We start from the raw sequence: 14,506 nt of genomic DNA on the forward strand, positions 1-14,506 counted from the left end.
TTCCTTCTTTGATAATTAACCTTCAGAATAGCTGTTGGAAGGCTATGACTCTGAACTTGGATTTTCTATAGTTGTGGTGACAAGGAATGTAATTAAGGTATTGCAAACACAAGTGAAGGAGGCCTATATGGATGTGAAAAATTAGGGTAGTGTCAGTGATTTGCCTGATAATTAAACAACAGTCCTCCACTTCTGTGACTGAAAATACACATTCTTTCTTTCAGTCGCATTAATTACAACCACCCTTCAAACATAGTAAAATATCTTTTGCTATTAGCATATATAGTCATTCTTGCAGAAGAACCTTCTAGAAAGTGAAGTTTCCATGAAAACTGAAGTTACTTTTTGGCTTCATTTTACAGCAGTGTATGATATGACAGTCTTAACAACTTCGATACCTTCTCAGAAACAGATTTTTTGTTAAATATAACATAGTTACTTGCCTAATTCAGGATTTTGTAATTTGTAAATTTGTAAAGAATTAAACTGCAATTTTAAGAGAAGTATTGTCCTCCAGTTCTTTTAACTACTGTCTCCCTCTAACTATTGTCTCCTTTAACTCTCCAGTTCTGGTACACAAAACTCAAAATAGAAACTCTTGCATTGGTAGGGGTAAGACTCTCCAGCAGAGCATATTTTCGTATTTTACATGATTTACGTATTGTGCGCTTTCTTGTTTGCCTGTAGAAACAACTACTATAAATAAAAATCAGTTGCATCTTCAATAGAAACCATGAACTTGTGGAAAACAAAACAAAATATTTTAGCAGCTGTGGTCTCCTGATGAGTCTTACCTAAGACTCAATTTAATTCCTTGCCTAAGATCACTGGCATGGTAGATAGAAAGCATTCCGTGATCCATGACTGCAGGCATGTCCATGGTTGGTCAGTCAGGAAAGACAGTTTGTCTTCTGAAGGCTTCATGGTCTCCTTCACCTGCTGCTCCTAGAGTTCTTCTCTTACCTGTCCACAGGGATGTAGTGTTCAATGTAATTTTGAAAGCATTCACCAGGCAGTGAGCAGGAAAGGTTTGGTGAAATGTTGAGTTCCTTGTTTAATGCCCACTGTTTTCTGAAGAAGGTAAATCCAGCTTTGTTGGAAAGAGTAGTTACATTAATGGGAAAAAAAGTCAGAATTTGATTACCTCATCTCATTTGAGCGGGGGTAATACAGAGTAATTTTGTAACTTGTATATAATGATTTTTTGGTATTTTAGATGGAAATGATGGTTTACCATTAAGACATTTATCCCTAGCTTTGAATGATAACACCATTAGCCTGTTATTTCCTTATTTTCCTCATATTTGAATATGACAAAGCACAATCAGAAAGAGGAAAATAAAGCCTGGAGTATTTTCAATGAATACAGTAATTAGGTTAAAAAATTTAGATTAAGTTAATTTATTCTTCCAAGCGTTCTTTGTACTTTATTCTGTTTGAGGAATGTGATTAAATATGCGTCACTTTTTCTGACACTGAACTGAAATCAAAATAAGCCTTTATCAGTGTAATTACAGAAAGCTCATACCTAGGAGTTTTGAGGTGAACACTAAATCATGTTCTGTTGTTTAAAACATGCATAAAATAGCATATAATCTGTGTGGAAGACTAATCCTTCATTAATTATATTTGTTTCTGTTAGTAGCTGCTTATTTTTAATCATTAATTATTAAGAAAAGAACAAGGCAGTAATCTGTGGAAACTTGACAGGATTATTTGTCTCAAAAGCTGTCATCTCTTTAATTCCTCTAACCATTAGGCAGTAAAGGCAGTATTAAGCTTAAAAAATTGCTAGCTTTCACTCTTTCTAGATTTTTAAAATATTTCCTTATTCTAGATAACTGTAGCTTATTGCTTAGATTAACCTTTTTTTCTCCTTTCCTTGTGCTTAGTAAAAGACATCTGTGTCTGACAAACTTGAAGCTTCCTGTAAATGTTCATACATCTGTTTTTCTGGAAAATCAGCTTCACAGACGTATTGTCAGAAACAATGATTTTTTATTTTCAGAAATGCCCATTAGATTTTGCAGATGCATTTCTTTTGAACCGTTTTGGGTTGGGTTTGTTTGGCTTTTTTGTTTGTTTGGGGGGTTTGGTTTTGTTTTGTATTAGGGTAATTTTGAGAAGCTGCTTGAGCCTGCTTGTGACAGGTGCTAACAACTTTCATTTCTGATGAAGTTTTTTTGAAGAGCAAGGTCCTAGCCCTGTCCAGAACTGATCTCTAAATTGAGGATGCGCAAAATACAAGGTTTGCTGGTCGGTTTCCTTTGATATGGTAGTTGTTCATGTACACTAAACATGAGTAAGTGCAAGTAGAGCAGTAAGAACTCACTTTCTGTACACTGCACAAGCACATAATAGTTTGGGTTGGCAGGAACTATTAAAGGTTGTCTTGTGCAACACCCCCTACAATGGGCAGGGACATCTTCATCTAGATCAGTTCACTCAGAGCCTGTCCAGTCTGGCCTTGAATGTTTCCAGCAAAAGGGCATCCACCACTGCTCTGAACAAGCTGTGCCAGTGTCTCACCAGCCTCACTTTAAAAAATTCCTTCCTTATACATAGTCGGAATTGACTCTCTCATCTGTCACCATTTCTTCTTATAATCCTCCTTTAAGTATTGAAGGGCTGCAAATGTCCTGTTTGTTTCTGTTTCAATACTCATTCTCTTCTTGTGTGCAAGCTTTACAAGTATTCCTTTTGATATGCCATGTTAATGCCGTTTGTAGATGTGTTTTTATTATGAACTTAATTGAAAAAAGGGCACAAAAAAAATTGGAAAATTTAAATCTGGCTTGTAAAAAAATCACTACCCAAGTGGCTTATAAAAAGAGCGTTAATGAAGTGCCTTATATCTGTCTTCACTCTTGGGATATGTAATGAATTTTTTTAGCTTTTTATGTTTTAAAGGAAATTGAAACCATCTCCTAATGCATGTAGCAAGTTGCATAAAATGATTATTTGAATATTGGTCTGCTTTTTACCATTTCCACACTTCTGCTCTGAGGGTGTATTTTTTTTTCCTAAATAGAGTGTTCAGTTCTGTTATGTCTACTTTCCGTGAAAGTAATTTTTTTTTCTTTTTTTTTTTTTTTTCTTTCTGAGAATGAATTTTTTATGTGTTTTGGTAATGATGGATTTTATATTTTGGAGACATATCATGTCTCTGAGAGTTTAAAACCCTGAATATTTCTATATATTCTGTGCTATAAATTATAATTTGACTCTTTCCAGATACTTTGAAGATGTTTAGAAAAATGTTGAGATTCAAGCTTCACTCATAAAAAAGTTATTTAGCTACCATATGCTAATACTGGTACTAAGAACAGCATTTTTATCAGTCATATGTACAGTATCTTTTGAGAAAAAGTCCAATGGTAACAGCCTTCTACTCCTATTTCAAACTTCAGGAGTGCAACATAATAATATTAAATGAGTATGCTAAATTTTCATCATGCAACAAATCATCTTGAATCTGTTCTGAATAGATTCACATTGATTTTTAATCCAGTGTTGTTCACTGGAGTGCTGGCCACTTACTAAGATAAAAATAGGAAAGATGAAAATTCTGAATGCAAGAAGACACTAACTGTTATAAAGATTTAGGTGTCTATGCTGTATGATATAATCACTGTCCAGGAAATATATTTATCTTTCTGATGTAATAAATGACAAAACTGTAAATATTTTCTAACTCTTGACAAAAATATTTTGGAATATCACAGTAATTTTTGCACGTTACTATCAGCTGTGTAGTATTTTGGCTTTAGATAGAACAGTCAAAGTAGTCTGGGCATGTGTTTGTTTTTGGTAAGAGCAGATCCAGGAAGAGGCCGACATTTTTAGTATCAGAAGAGCTTTGATATGGTGATGAACTATAGGGAAAATACACGTTTTCTCTAGTTTTTCAAATGATCTGCAGTCAGATAACTCGGTAACTATTTGCCTTTTTTCTCTTTCCTGAATGCAGCTTTGACAAACTAATCCAGGCAAAGCTGTTGTTTTTCCTGTTCATCCAGGCATCACTGCCGCCGCAGTGGTTTCCATGGGAGGACACTGTGTGTTGTACCAGGGCAAAATCTTTCAGCACTGAGTCTGATTAATGGAAAATCTTAGCTGAAAATGTCATTTTCACTGAGTTAGGAGCAAAGCTTGCTTTCCTACCAGGGTGGCTTTGGGTTTTTTGTTTGTTTCTTTCTTCACCCAATTTTTACAATCTTCTAACCTGCAAAATAAAACTGTGTTTTAACTGAAACATTATCAGACATGGGAGTGGTGGACATTTTTCTATTCCACATGTGCACAGAGGCTGCTGTTCCATGGTGGTGTGACCCCAGATAAATCTGCAGATAGGATACTACTGATTCAGGTTACAGTTGAGCTAGTTTAAACCAACAGAGATACTGCAAGAGGATTCAGACAGAAAGGATGGTGACATTTATGTATAACTTCAGGTCTGTTTAGTTCATACTGATCTTTAAGGTAGTGAGATTATAAGTGAATATTCTGCTGACCTAATTAATCTTTGTTAGAAGCACTAAACTTTAACTGTGTTTTCCTTTCAAGTTTCATTTAAGAGTTTTAGTATTTTTTCCTACTCTTTCTTGTTTCTTTTTGCATTACTCTGACATAAAGGTACTAGTTAAGAAGCAAAAATGGAACATTCTTATCATTATTGAACAATTCATATAAATCCTACAAATGCAAAAAATGAGATACAGTATTAGGGACCATTTTAATTGTAACTTTGTCTCCCCTTAATAGTGGAAATGGTGACTCATCTACCACAGAGAAAGATCCACTTGAAATCCTTGAAGGTATAATTTCTGCAGTGCATGCAAGCGTTGAAAAAGGGTAAGAGCTTCCTGTATGGATTCTCTGGGTAAGACTTTGAAAGATGCTTCTCATGAAATCTTTGAAGGTACAACTCAGAATATGGATGATTTTTCTTCATGGATATATATAATGGGTTTGCACTTAATTTTCTAAGACTTTATTCTGGAACGGGCTATCATTTTTCATGTTAGAAATCTGAACCCTGACAGAAGCCTTTACTTTATCATTTGGAAGAAAGCACTGAACCTAAAATTTAGATAACTGTGTATTATAGTGAAATGAGAAAATGGTTTTTCAGCTGTGACTACTGCAGATTGTATATCTACCAGGAGCATGTCACTGCTTTTGTTTCAATTTAGTTGGTAAATTGTAAATTATAATGATTCATTTTCAAATATCTGAATTTAGATATCTAAGTTTGTCCATATTTGTAAAGTATAGTGCAGAAATAATTTCCCAAATGCTATATGATGCTTCACCACATTTTTTCTCCTCTTTCGGGAATGTCCTTACTTCAGATCACATAATGGCCTGCATATCTCACTGACATTTGCATTTTCACTTCCTACAGAGAAAAGGAAGAAACAAAAAAAAAAAAATCAGCTTTTCCCCCCCAAGATGTATAAATGAAGAATTCATGTGTGATAATGATAATAAGATCCCATACTTTCTAGTAACCACACAAAAACGGTTATGCTATTTTTTTGAGGCTTCTGCAATGAAATTAAATGAGTTCAGTGTTGGATACTGAAGTAGACTCAATTGATGTAAAAATTTGCAGTAAATATAATTTGCAGTATTCTAAGGTATAGAGGACAAGTCAGTACTATTTTATTCTGAGATATGCTTTCTGGAGTCTTCTATTTGTATACTTTATCAACATTTAACTGCTGAAACAGTAAGCTGGAGTGAAAGTAATTATGATTGCGAGATTGTTTATATTCCTTTAAATATTTATTACCTTAAAACTCAGCTACTCAATTTACGAAACAGAAATATTTTATTCAGGAAAACATATGTAAGCCTCAAGAGCAAGCTCTACAAACTCTTGATATATTCCGTCAAGTCCCTTTAATTCCCACACTTTTAATTTACAGTTTGAATGCCACCTGTTCAGCAAAGGCATGTCTAATTCAGCTGGAGTTCTGAGCTAACAGCATCATTCAGACAATATAAAGCCTAAGTAAAATTGAAATCCTTGTAATATGAAAACCTCACATGTCAATGTTCATTATTTCATAGCTGCAGGACAGGTTAACTTGGTATTTTCTGTCTCATATTACTTTGCTGTCTGCCTTGTTAAGACAAATAAGGGAACATTAGTTACAAATCACACTCCGCCAGGAGCCCTTTGCTCAGCTTCTGTTTTTTTAAAAAAAAGGTTTGCTTGAATTAAAATACTACTGAAAGTTAAAACAGCATTTGCTGATTTGGTACCTGTTAGTTTATAGCCTCTGAGGGATAGCACAGATTATTCTGTCTCCAGCTGTGAACTGCTTGGTCAGTTCCTGGTGATCTGTGAACTGTGAATGCTTTGCCACAGTTATAGTGTATTTGATAGAATTCACTTTCTGAATCAAATTATATACTTAAGAGTTTTTAAAATCAACAAGGTCCGACCCTCTTTTTTTGTTTCTAGGGATTTTGGGCATATTACAATCATTATCATCCTAAGAACTTAGAGTGATGAAGGTGGCTAGAGATGGTACAGAAAAAAAAATAGAAAAGTAGGGCTAGAGCTACAAATTTGTGTGTGTGGAATGGAAAGAAAGGGCTTTTAAAGGAAGAAAAAGAGTGCAGGGTGACAGTATGAATAAGCATTCAAAGATAAAAGTGTCATACTAAAAATGCAAGCATTCAAGCTGGTTTTCCATAAAGTCAGATAGTGTGGTAGTACAGGCATCAGTCTGGCCTTCACCCCATGAAAAGGCTTGGATTTCCAGATGCTGAAACCCAGCACCACTGTATGGTACCAGGGTAGTTGGTGAGAGAATATCTAAGTGCACAGATGGATTTCTGTGGTATTACAAGGTTATTTGAAGTCCAAAAAACGTTTGTATGCCACACAGCTTTGGGCTCCTGATTGACAAGGTCTGGTTTCCCTGCAGCCTCACATACTTATACACAGATCTTCCATATTCTGGTGTTAAGTATTTCTTACATACTGAATGTGCTTGTTAAGTTTTAAAAATGCATGTAGTATTTTCATTAGGATTATTACCTGGGACTGTTTAATACAGTGTTGTTTAATTACAGGGAGAAAATAGTCTCTTCAGATGACCTTCTGGAATGGTTGAGACCTTTCTGCAGTGATGACTCCCTAGCAGTGAAGCCTCGCATCAGGGTATTGCAAATTCTGGAGCAAGCCTTCCATCTCAGTGATGAGGATAGCAAGCTGCTTGTATACTTCAGGACACAGGCTGTTCTCAGAGCTTGCTGGCCTGAAACAAAGGTATTAATATTGATTGCTGCAAATTACAGCATTAAACTGTTTTATGGGTGAGGATTACATAATGAAATGCTGGTCTGCAGTATGTGGTTGTGATGCATCCTGTTGTCTGGAGACTAATCCTACTTTCCTTTTTTTAAACCAAGTTTCTGAAACATTCTGATTCTTTGAAAAGTTACATAAAGGTAAAGGACTTCTCTAATTTTTGTTTAGGATCAGGAGTACATACTACTGAACTTGATGGAACACTAGTGATTTTCCTCTATGTCAGACATTGACTGATGTTTTTGTACTTCCTTTCTTTTCTGACCATTTTTTTTCTGTCAATTTTACCTTCCCTCTTTATCTTCCACTTGGTGTCACATTTTACTCAGAATTAAAATGGTAATTACTGGCCACTGACCCTTTTTTTTCTTGAAGCTTTAAATATTATTGTATGAATGTGTAGCAGTTTTGAAATCATGTGAATAGCTCTTGCTGCATGTAGAATTGTTCAGAAGCAGTTACTTTCTGTTAATTTTCTAAGTGCCCGCCCCCATGCCAAGACCTTACAGAACAAAAATAGAATATTTCTAATAGTTCGAAAAAAAATCTGTGAGCAAACCTACTTTATATTCATATAAAACAAAAGCAATATCTCAGTTTTGACTTGCTGTGCTAAATTCATCCAAGGGAACAATCCTAATAAAAATCTTAAAAGGAAAAGAAAGTACTTATCTCTTGGTTTCTTTGGAAATTACTTTTTCTCTTGTATTTACAGTAATACCAGCATTTAACTCCTCAACTACTATTCAGGTGTCTGTGATTGGAGTCTTCATCTTCAGTTAATCCCTTGTCAGTATTTGTGTTGCCTGTGACCTGCTTTCCAATTCAAAATCATTTCCAGTTATAAAACATTCACTAGAGTATGTCTTAAAAAAAAGATACAGGCAGATAATAGCTTTCAGCCATGTTTGTAGAAGACAGAAAAAGAATCTGTATGTGACAGAAGCCTTATGAGACTCATTACACTTGTGATTTTACTTTAAATATTTATCAAACTTTTATTTTCTCCCATGATCTTGTAAGTCAAGATGTATAACTTTGCAAAAAGCAGCACTCATCCATTTGGTTACAAAACCAAATTTTAGGACTTAATTGAATGCATTGCTGGCTTATGTGTAGCTCACTGCCCACCAGAACCCCCAGGGCTCCCTCAGCAGAGCTGAAACAGCTGCAGCTGTGCTGTCCCCACCTGTGCTGTTCCAGGTGCAGCACAGCTGTTAAACCTTGTGCATATGTGGCTGGCTCAGTCTTCCAGTCTATTCAGGCCTCCCCATCTAATCAGTTACTTTTAGTTTCCTGAAAGGATTTTTAGAATACTCCTAATTTCAAGCAGGAAAACCTGGTTTTCTTTTTGTGAGGATGGAAGTTTGTACTGGCTGAGCAACAGTTCATCCACTCATCACAGAGTTGCTGATCACTTCAGTGCTTCACACTTTTGCTGATGAGTAAGCAGGTAGTACAAGAAGACATGAAATGCTTGAAAAGTGCACTAGGTAAGCTCAAACCTTTCAGAAATAATATGAAAATATGTATACAACCCTGTAATACTGATTTCTCTGTATATACTTTTTACTGTTCAGCTAAGGGTAGAAACTGCTTTCATGCTTAACAATAGTGAAAGCAGTGCTTAAATGTACATATATAAAAATCATTGTTTATGCACCCCAATTTCTGCTACAGAGTGCAATTATAAGAGTCATAGTGGAATATATTAAAAGTTATTCTCATTTTCATGTCAGCACAAGGTCAGTGTGGTTGATAAGAACCCTTTCTTTTCTTCCAAGATTTTGGGCCAGGTAACTAATGTGTTACTTAGACAGAAGAGTCATGTTGGTCTGTCCATTAGATACCTGTCACTGAAATTCGAAGTTCTTCACAAATGTCCAAGAAAATAAATAAGTGGACTTAGGTGTATTTATTTTGGAATTTTTTCCTCTTTTAGTCAGGTGATGTCAAATGCTAGTCTACAAACTGGTATTAGTAAAGCAAATGATGGCCTTGTTTGAGGTCTTACTAAGTTTGCATATTTTGTGAATTAACCAGCAAGGAGAATATAATAATAAAATAATATATTGAAAACTAGGCATTTCCCAGTCCTTCAGGTATGTTAGTGGAGCAAGCAGAATTCAGTGCTTACATGGCTGCTGAAAAGCAAAGAGAGAGATTTCTACATGAGCTTTGGCATTATGGTTAGGACACAATTTTCCTGTGCCAGTTCACGCTTCAGGTACAAAGACCTTTAAATGCAACCCTGTTTTTACAGGAGGGAGTATTGAAGGGCAACTTAAAAGTTTAGTCAGGTTGCTGAGTAATCCTGGATGAAGAAGTAGACAGGAGGAATCTCATCTTTCAAACTATGTCAGTCTGTCTGTAGACATCACTTTCTGTGGTATCGCTACACCTTTATCAATTTAGTCATCCTTTCTCATCCAGCAAAATAATTTTTAAAAAAATTTAAAATAAGTGGGGAGGGAAGGAGCTGTGGATTGAATGCTGGTTTTAGATTTTACAGGAATGTGTTTAGAGGTTGTTGGTTTTCAGGGCTTTTTAATGAACTTTAGATTGCAAATAGGTCAAAAATGTATTCATCATCTTGCTTCCAGATTGTTGTATTATTACTTGCGTGGCATTTCTTACATGCTTTTAGGGGATCCCTCTTTTCCTATACCAATCCTTCATACAAAAAGGGACAGCAGATATTATAAAGTATGAATGTGGATTTCTATTTAATAAAGATAATTTTAATGATATTGCAGTGTTCAATTACCAGAAAACGTGTGAAAGCCACCCTCAGTGTGCCTACTAATCCTCTTAGACAGGCTTTGCATACATCAAGGAGGGACTTAATATTTAATTATGCTCTAGGTGCTGTAAGTAGTGGTCCCACAAATCAATGTGCTGGGAAACAAGCCAGCTCTTACAAAATTGAAAATGTACTTTATGGAAGCAGCTACCTATCAAACACTCAGAAATGCAGTGATTTCCAGTTCTCTAATGATTAGTTAACAAAATTAAAAATTCAGGGGTCCTCATTTTCCAAAGGCTTGAGAGTCTTTAATTCACATTCCAGTAGCATCCCACGCTGTGGAGGAGGAGGAGGCATGCCTTGTTTTAATCCCCTTGATGAATTTTATCTGAGCTCTTCAGGTTCTGTAATTTTCTAGTTAACTGGTGCATGAAAAATATGGGTCAAAATACTGACTTTTTCTATATTAAAATGTTGGAGGGGGAAGAAAGACATAATTTAGAATGTTGGTATCAAAATTTATCTTTATTCATCTAAGATGGGACATCCATTTCTTTTCAAATAATATAAAAATATAGTCTGTAATGACTCAGTAATGTCTAACAAGCCTGAAGTGTCAGCTAACAGGCTGTGTGTGTGTGTGTGTAGTTAGCTGTTCAGCTCAGTGACTAGTTACAAGGCATGGGTTACAGAAATGAGTTGGGGTTTGACCCAGGAAGTTACCGTGGCAGAAGAAAAGCTTCTGGAAGTAAACCAAGGCTTACTTTCATATACAAAGTTATTCATTGTGAAGCTTCTACAAGACACACCTTTTCTTAAAAGGATTGTTTCATTATTATGCAAATGAAAAATGTAATTACTACTTGCATGCCACTTAACTGCAAATAGCTTTGTCATTTAGAGAAGGTAATCTCATTTAGCCTTCCCCCTCATATTGTTATATTATGTTTTTTTCATGATCTTGGGGTATAGAGAGCTGCTGAGGGCTAAATGTTTTTGAAAATTAGGAAGAATGTCTATTAAGGATTTAAAATTGTAACTTTGGGCACTTCTCTTTTATTTTTTTTTCTGAAGTCTAGCTTTGAAAAATTGACAGATTAATTGGTATTGTATGTGTGGGATGTGCACAAAACATTTTCCTTCCTTCCTGCCTCTGTGGCAGTTGATGTATGGCATATGCAAACTTGTGTCTCAGCAACCTTAGTAATGTCTGCATTGACTTTCTGAGAACTTGGGGTGACTGTCAGGACTCCATTGCTGCTTTGTTCATCTTTTCCCTGTTAATGAAAAATGTGCAATGAACAATCTGTTAATGAAAAATGGTGTTTCTTCATACTAGTTCCTTCAGAATGGTCTCAATGGGAATGTCAATGTCCAGTGATTTTCAGCTTTTTCCCATTTTCTCATGTCAGAGGTTTAAACATGAGAAGCCATTTCACTGAAGACATTTATCAGGTAACAATGACCTGTATTTAGCTTGATCTGGCAAAACAAAAGTGAAGGAGCTGTATCTGTTTTATTCTCAGCCATCTTTTATTTGTGAAAAATGCTTAATTAGAAGAAAGATTTATGTTCCTATCAACTCTGAGTAAATTTCTTATGATATTGTTTATAATTCTAGAGACAATGTTTCCCTACTGGTAATGCATAAAAATTAGGCTTAAAAATTTTAATTTAAGTTTTAATTAATATTTTAAAACACTAATTTCCATTCCTTGAGGATGCAATTTATCCATATGAAAACGTGATTTTTTTTTTCGGGGAACATAAATTGTAGTGTGTATGATTTATTAAATACGTTTAGATGCAAATGAAATATTTTCCATTAACTACACAAGTATAGCAGATAAGACAAAGTGGAGAGAAAAGCAGCATAGCGTGAGTGCACACAAGTTTTGAATTGAGCCCTGAGCACTGCAGTGCTCTGTGACCAGTAGCAGTTGCTTCAGAGGAAGATAAGAATGCTCTGGAGTGGATTGATGAGGGATCATTCACTTTCTCTCATAGGTCTTTTGTAATGAAGGATTAAGTGCAGAATGGTTGAAACAGTGTATACTCAGTTTTGATCCCAGTTTCAGAAAAATTAAGAGCTTATTAGCGAAATAATCAGACTTCTGTTATTACATTTCAAAGAAATCAGTGGATAAACTGTGATACAGCCTTGGGTATACCTTGCTAAATTTTCAGCATTAGGACACACCATGCATTGCTGAGGACAAAACATGCTGAAACTTTGTGAAGGAGGGATGCCATCCAGAGGGACCTGGACAAGCTCTAAAAGTGGGCCCATGGGAATCTCATGAGTTTCTACAAGACCAAGTGCTGGTGCTATGCCTGGACTGGGGAAACCCCTGGTGTCAGTCCAAGCTGGGGGATGAACAGATCCAGAGCAGCCTGACTGAGAAGGACTTGGGAGTGCTGTGGGTGAGGGACTGGACCCAGTCATGTGCCCTTGCAGCCCAGAAAGGCAGAGGTGCCCTGGGCTGCATCCAAAGCCGTGTGGGCAACAGGTGACGGAGGAGTTTCTGCCCCTCTGCTCTGCTCTGCTATGGTGAGACCCCACCTCCAGTGCCTTATCCAGCCCTGGAGTCTCCATGAGCACAGAGGGCTGTCAGTCTATTGGAGCGAGTCCAGAGGAGGCCACCAAAATGATTTAAGGGAGGGAGCACCTCTCTTGTGAGGAAAGGCTGAGAGAGTTGGGATTATTCAGCCTGCAAAAGAGAAGGCTCTGGGATGACCTAAATATGGCCTTCTAGCACCTGGAAGGAGCCACCAAAATAGATGGAGAAGGACTTTTTACAAGAGCCTGAAGTGACAGGACAAGGGGTTTGGCTTCAGACTGGAAGCGAGTAGGTTTAAACTAGGTGGTAGAAAAAAAAAAATCTTTACTGTGAGGGTGGTGAGGCACTGGAACAGGTTGTCCATAGAAGTTGTGGATGCCCCATTCCTGGGAGTATTTTAAGGCCAACTTTGGAAGGGGCTTTGAGCAACCTGGCCTAGTGGAAGGTGTCCCTGCCCATGGCAGGAGTGTTGGAACTGGATGATTTCTAAGGTCCCTTGCATCCCAAAGCATTCTGTGTTTCTAGGACTCAACCTTTTTATGTGATTTGTTAAGTTCTATGGTTTTTTTAGGATATTAAAATCCAGAAAATCAAATTCTCTATTCACTACACTTTTCCCCTTATTGTATTGTTTACTCTCAGTAACCAATTCCAGTCACTACATCTCCTCCACAGCTTTTTCTTTCTGTAAGTATCCTCTCTATCTCAGAGCCCACTGTGATATGTAGTACACCCTCTGAGAAAGGTAATTGGAGAAGTGAATATGCTGTCCTTGTGGAAATTAACACTCCATGGTTACGCATCCCAGCACCTTGATTGCTCTCTTGACTTCATCTGTACATCAACCAGCGGTCTCTGGATTTCATTCAGTGAGGCTCAGGTTACTGTTTTGACTTGATTATACTAATTTAGCATATTTTAAAATGCAGTAGTGTTACCATTGTTACATTTTATTTGCCATCATAGAGTTGTTTACTTACCGTAGATTTTTTTTTTTAGTCTATTGGAGGTTTCTTTTTGACATAAACTAGCCTTGACAGTCATTTGTCTGTATTTTTGTCTGTTCCATGCTTGCAGTCTCCCCAAAACATAATTTATGTAAACAAGGAAGCAGCCATAAATGCATGAGAAATTCTACTTTTTGCCTTTACTATTTGGTCATAAACTGCTTTTTTTGTTCACATGTTTTTTTGTTTTCTTCCTCTTGGTATATTATGCTCTTCAGTGTTTCTAGTCATGAACATTGTTCGGAGCCCTTTGAAAATATAAGTAGATTGTAAAACTGGTTTTCTTTAGGCATTGTGTTAGTATCTTAAATGAGTATGTTTTTATTAATAACTGTGACAGTAGATGCTGTCTTTTTTTGCAAAGAGTTTTCTTATTCCATCAGCCATTGTGCTAGTTGATAATTCTTATTTAAGGATCTGCAAACTCTGTATCATCTGAGGGACCTCATTCAGATATTCTTAAAATAGTTCTTACTTTATAGGAGTTTGTGGTATTTCATATTGATTGAGAGAGTGAGGGGTTCTTTTTCCACATTGCTGCTATTGTTACCCAGGGACCCAGCTGTCAAGACTGTGACTGCTAGGACATCAGCTACATCAAATCAAAAAGAAAACCACCAACTGCAGGGCTTCTGTAATGCCATTTGGTGTGACAGGTGCTGCCTGTCCTATTCGGATTATTTTTATGGCTGCAACAGAGCTACTCACTTATTTCAGTTTCTACAGCTTAAATAATTTTGTGATAACCATTTTAATTGCTCCTGCCTAGATCATAAATATGGATAAACAAAGAAGAAATTTTTCCTTTTTTTTAACTGGAAAGAGTAATAGTGAAATATTATTTAACATTGGCGTTGACATC

General features: G+C 36.3%; 1 protein-coding gene across 2 annotated transcripts in view; it reads left to right on the plus strand.

Moving 5' to 3' along the window:
- Positions 1–14,506, plus strand: part of NBAS (NBAS subunit of NRZ tethering complex) — a 160,080-nt gene that overhangs the window by 118,607 nt on the left and 26,967 nt on the right. For both annotated transcript variants that reach the window (XM_064411911.1, XM_064411912.1), the window contains exons 47-48: positions 4,765–4,854; positions 7,093–7,288. In XM_064411911.1, coding sequence (XP_064267981.1) covers positions 4,765–4,854; positions 7,093–7,288 — 286 coding nt within the window. The remainder of the gene's footprint in view (positions 1–4,764; positions 4,855–7,092; positions 7,289–14,506) is intronic.

The sequence above is a fragment of the Passer domesticus genome, chromosome 3 (genome assembly GCF_036417665.1).
Source record: "Passer domesticus isolate bPasDom1 chromosome 3, bPasDom1.hap1, whole genome shotgun sequence".
Taxonomy (NCBI): domain Eukaryota; kingdom Metazoa; phylum Chordata; class Aves; order Passeriformes; family Passeridae; genus Passer; species Passer domesticus.